At 36.1% G+C, this 4,458-nt stretch overlaps 1 protein-coding gene across 2 annotated transcripts in view; it reads right to left on the reverse strand.

The window, feature by feature from the left end:
* LOC107713891 (tetraspanin-14-like) overlaps window positions 1-4,458 on the reverse strand; it is a 9,776-nt gene that overhangs the window by 3,768 nt on the left and 1,550 nt on the right. For both annotated transcript variants that reach the window (XM_016519538.1, XM_016519537.1), the window contains exons 2-7: window positions 3,977-4,065; window positions 3,096-3,146; window positions 2,205-2,351; window positions 1,798-1,968; window positions 1,201-1,326; window positions 576-629 (exon numbers count right to left, since the gene is read on the reverse strand). In XM_016519538.1, the coding sequence (XP_016375024.1) occupies window positions 576-629; window positions 1,201-1,326; window positions 1,798-1,968; window positions 2,205-2,351; window positions 3,096-3,146; window positions 3,977-4,057 (630 nt within the window). In that variant the 5' untranslated portion in view covers window positions 4,058-4,065. The remainder of the gene's footprint in view (window positions 1-575; window positions 630-1,200; window positions 1,327-1,797; window positions 1,969-2,204; window positions 2,352-3,095; window positions 3,147-3,976; window positions 4,066-4,458) is intronic.

Genomic DNA, 4,458 nt, shown 5'->3' on the forward strand with positions numbered 1-4,458 from the left:
AAGGAGGGGGCTTTGTAGAAAACGAAGCGTTTGAGGGAGGCGGGGCATAGAGGACTTACAATAATGTACAGTATTTGAAAAATAATGTGTTTTTTGAACATTAAAGCATGTCAACGTATTCTGTTACACCAAATACACAAAATAATAATCTTTAAAAAAGCATCATATGACCCCTTTAAAATTTACAAGTTTATTCTCTGCAGGTATTCTGCTCTCCCAATTGCTATTTCCCTACTACCAACAGAGCACAAAAAAAGAATGATTATGAGAGGAGAGCGGAAGAACAAAACAACTTTAACATGCCCCATTCGTGAAAATGCAATTTTCATACTGACAGATATTAGTGCTCCCATCAGAGAAACTGAACCTTGGAAACTTGACTTTAATTTCAAAAACTACATTTTCTGGTGCACAGAAGCTGACAAGTGTTTTAATTTATTCCACTTTCTGAAGCATGAACTCGCTCTACATCTTTCACATTTGGAAGGGAACGTGTACTGAAGCAGAACTTTTGCCAACAATGGCAAAGAATGAAATATCTGTCTTTCTAGTACAAATGTTCAAAATGCACTCACCGGTGTGCCAGATATTCTAACATCATATCCACACTGCGTGTTCACCACTGTATCCTGTAAAGAAAAGTCATAGGTTCATTCAAATTAGGCCTATATTCACTGTAAAGTGATTTATAATGGGGGGAAAAAATCCATGCATTAATAAATTTAAACCAAAACAAGTCATAACCTGTGCACAAGAGACAAAGTTTTATGGTCAATATTAACTATTTTAGTTTCCAGAAAAAAAAAACTGTATCAGCATGTTAAAAGGGATTCACAGGGAAATCTAAATTCTGTCATCACTTCCTCACTCTCATGTTGTTACAAAACCATGCTCTGTGGAAGACAAAAAATATATATTTTTAATAATATATTGGCTGTTTAATAGTATAATGGCAGTTAACTTTTTAACTGAAAATACAAGTTAAAATTCTTTGAACATCTGTAAATACACCCGTCATACAGGTTTGGAATGCCATAAGGGTGAATTATTCCACCACAAGCAGAGGGAGTCTTCCACATACTTGGCCTTCGAGTTTAAAGCACAATGGGTTCTTTTAAACAGTACTTTTATGAGAGTGCAGCATGCTGAAACGATCTCTTTATTCTGTGGAGGGCTGCTGTGAATAAGAGAAGAACCTACAGCAGGGTCGCTGATGCAGCAGGAAAAGGGCACTCCACATTTCTCTCTGCTGGGGTTATCCTTTGAGCAGTTAAAATACACATTTAGATTCCAGTCGTTGGGGTCTTTAGCTCCACAGCAATGATTCTGCGGGGGAAAAAAACATGTACGTTCAGAACCCGCAACAATTTAGCCACAATTGTGCATATGTATTAGTGATGGAATTTCTTATGGCCACCTTTTACCAGACTTTCACAAGCATTAGGCCATATGGCTTCATCAAAATCCCCCAAATTACACCAATAATAATTTATATTTTGGAAAATGTAAAACATTTATTTGAGAAAACATAAAAGCGATGTGTCCACTACTAGCCATCTATGGCTTTTTCATTCTCTTTATGGTTTTGTTCAGGTTAAATAATACTTGTTAATTAAACATTAATTATTTAAGCAAGTACTTGTGAAAAGACATGTAAAAAGCGAGTAGTGAAGCATACAGTGTTTTTTTTTTTTCACGTATAATATGTATGTGGTGGTTGGCAAGTTGAGTAAATAGAAAGCATTCATTTTATTTAATGAAAATTATCTTATACTTAAAAACTCTCTCAGACTTTACCAGTTTCTGGAGGGAGTCAATCAGATTCTGCAGGTCAATGTCTTCCCTGTAGGCCTTTACATTGGCCAAGAAGAAATCATTGATCCACTCCCTAACTTGGCCCTGGAACACAAACACCAACACCGCAGCCGTCAACTCCAGGAAGAAGATGAAGCCAATGACTCCAGAGAACTGCAAGACAAGGTCAAGAAGCAAGGCGAAAAATCAAAAAGCAGCATTTGACAGCATAATAGAATTTGTTCATTTTTATGTCTGGAAACTGTTTGCATTAACACATCTTCGAGTTCTTATATTGTACAGATCTGGCATTGCAAGGCATGTAAAAATTTTCTTTGGAGACTTCTTTATTTAGAATTGACCAGCATATGTGATGGCTTCAGTATCACATCGAAAGTATGAGTACTTACAAACTTAAGAAGGCAGATGTTTTCCCTGAGAGCTCCAACACACCCAGCAAATCCCAAAATGAAAGTGACTGTGCCCACAACAAGCACCCCCCAAACTGGGTCAAAACCATGCAGACGTGTAACTTGTGTCAGATCTGATAAAACACCCTGTGGGCAAATCAAGGAACAAACGGTTTACACTGGTTGTTTTTCCCTGAGCCACTAAAACACACTCACAGCTACATAACTAGCAGTGTTTTTTTGCAGATTAATTGCGGACTACCATTCAAAAGTCTGAAGTTGATACGTTTTTTTTTTTTTTTTATGATTTTGAATGAAATCTCTTATGCTCAGCAAGGCTGCATTTATTGGATCAAAAATACAGTAAAACGTTAATATTGTAAAATATAATATTAAATTTTACTGACCCAAACCTTTAACAGTGGTGTATGTAGGTAGTTATGCAGTTTAGATCACTGCATTTTTTTAAATACCGTATTGTCCCGAATATAAGATGATGTTTTTTTCTTGGAAATACATCTGAAAAAACTCGGTCGTCTTATATTCAGGGTCTAGACTTTGACATGTCAATAATACACCCACAACACTAGGTGGCGCCAAATACGCATAAAACGAGTGTGCCATGAAATACGTAATGTAATGCGTGTTGTAAAGATCGCGAATAAAAACAAACCTTACAGCTGCATGAGTCGTGACTGTCACATTAGCCTGATGGGACCAAACTCCCTTTGTGATTTTAAAACGTAAGACAGTACCCAGATTTGAAGACTACAGTAAGATTTAACTTCGACTGTTAATAAGATTTTGGTAGGCTACTATTAGATGGATAGCCTAAATGTCCTAAATCAGATGGGCTACCTGTTTTTTTTTTGTTTTTGTTTTTAATGGTATCTTTTCACTCCAGGCCCAGAAGCCAATTGCAATGAACGCTGTTCCAGCTAGCTGAGAACCAGAAGAGGTTTAGGAGAAATTAAATGATTAAATGTTGCATCAGAATACTCAAGTTCAGACAAAACAACTGAGTGTGTGGTTAAAGCAGACGATGCAGATGTGACTAATGTCTAGAACACCAAGAAATTAGACCAAAGCAACACTGTTTGCAATAATAAAGTTCAAATACACTACCACTGAAAAGTTTGAGGTTCGTTAGATTAATATGCGTCAAACCAAATCTAAACAACCCCAAACTTTTGAACAGTAGTGTATACAATTTTTGAACATACTAAAGATAAAAAGCTTTAAAAGTATGGAAAATAAAGTGTTAGACTTATTATTCATATCTAAAACAGGTCATGTGTTCATAACACACTGTGCAGTAATAACAATGCTTGTTTCACAGGAGGAGCCATGTTCAGTATTGAAAACAGGAAAATAGGTTAGAAGCTGTTATCTCAGAAACCTCCCATGCTTCCCACAGAAGACACCACAAACTACTGCAGCAATACGCTAGTGTTAATCTGTTTCCTGTTGACGTAAATATGAAAACCTGAATGTCATCAGGCTGACTTTTTCTCTTGATATATAAAGTATCAGCTGTGGGTGTTCACTTGCTGTGAAATGACCCACCCAGTAATGAAAACACAGAAAGAAATGAAACATCTGTGCACACAGCGTGAAACTAAGTGGAACAAATAATCATGAAATGTGGGGCCGGTCTACAGATCATGTCATCTGAGCAAGAGTGGCAGAAAATACCTTATCTAATGTTAGAACTGGAAGGGTGGCCATTTAAACATGATTTGCAGTGAAAAACGTATCAAACGTCAACTTACCCAAAAGATAATGTTGTAGCTGAACATGAGGTATTTGTAGCAACAGCTGACCTCTGCATTTTCATATCTGTAATAGTGCATCTCTTTTTCTGTAACATAAAGAGAAAGAACACTTGAGATTACCACAGTAAAACATCTAGAGAGACCTTTATCACATATCGTAACTTAAAATGGGTACTAACAGAAGTTGAAATGCATTTAGATGTGCAGATGTGTTACGTCAACCAAATTACATCACATCCTCAGGATTAGTCAATTGCACAAGTGTTTAATTGCAAAATTCACAGTTCACCACGTCAAGTCGATGCCAGTAATACAGGCCAAAGTCTGTAGTTCACTTCCTGTGTGCATTTATAGAAAGAAAAAAAACTTACCTAAAATTTGTTAAAGGTTTTTTAAGCAAACACTCCCTCCTTGCTGACTTAAACATATATATATATATATATATATATATATATATAATTTTTATTTTTTTTAAGATA

Source organism: Sinocyclocheilus rhinocerous, unplaced genomic scaffold (genome assembly GCF_001515625.1).
Source record: "Sinocyclocheilus rhinocerous isolate Xijiao unplaced genomic scaffold, SAMN03320098_v1.1 scaffold1170, whole genome shotgun sequence".
Lineage (NCBI taxonomy): Eukaryota > Metazoa > Chordata > Actinopteri > Cypriniformes > Cyprinidae > Sinocyclocheilus > Sinocyclocheilus rhinocerous.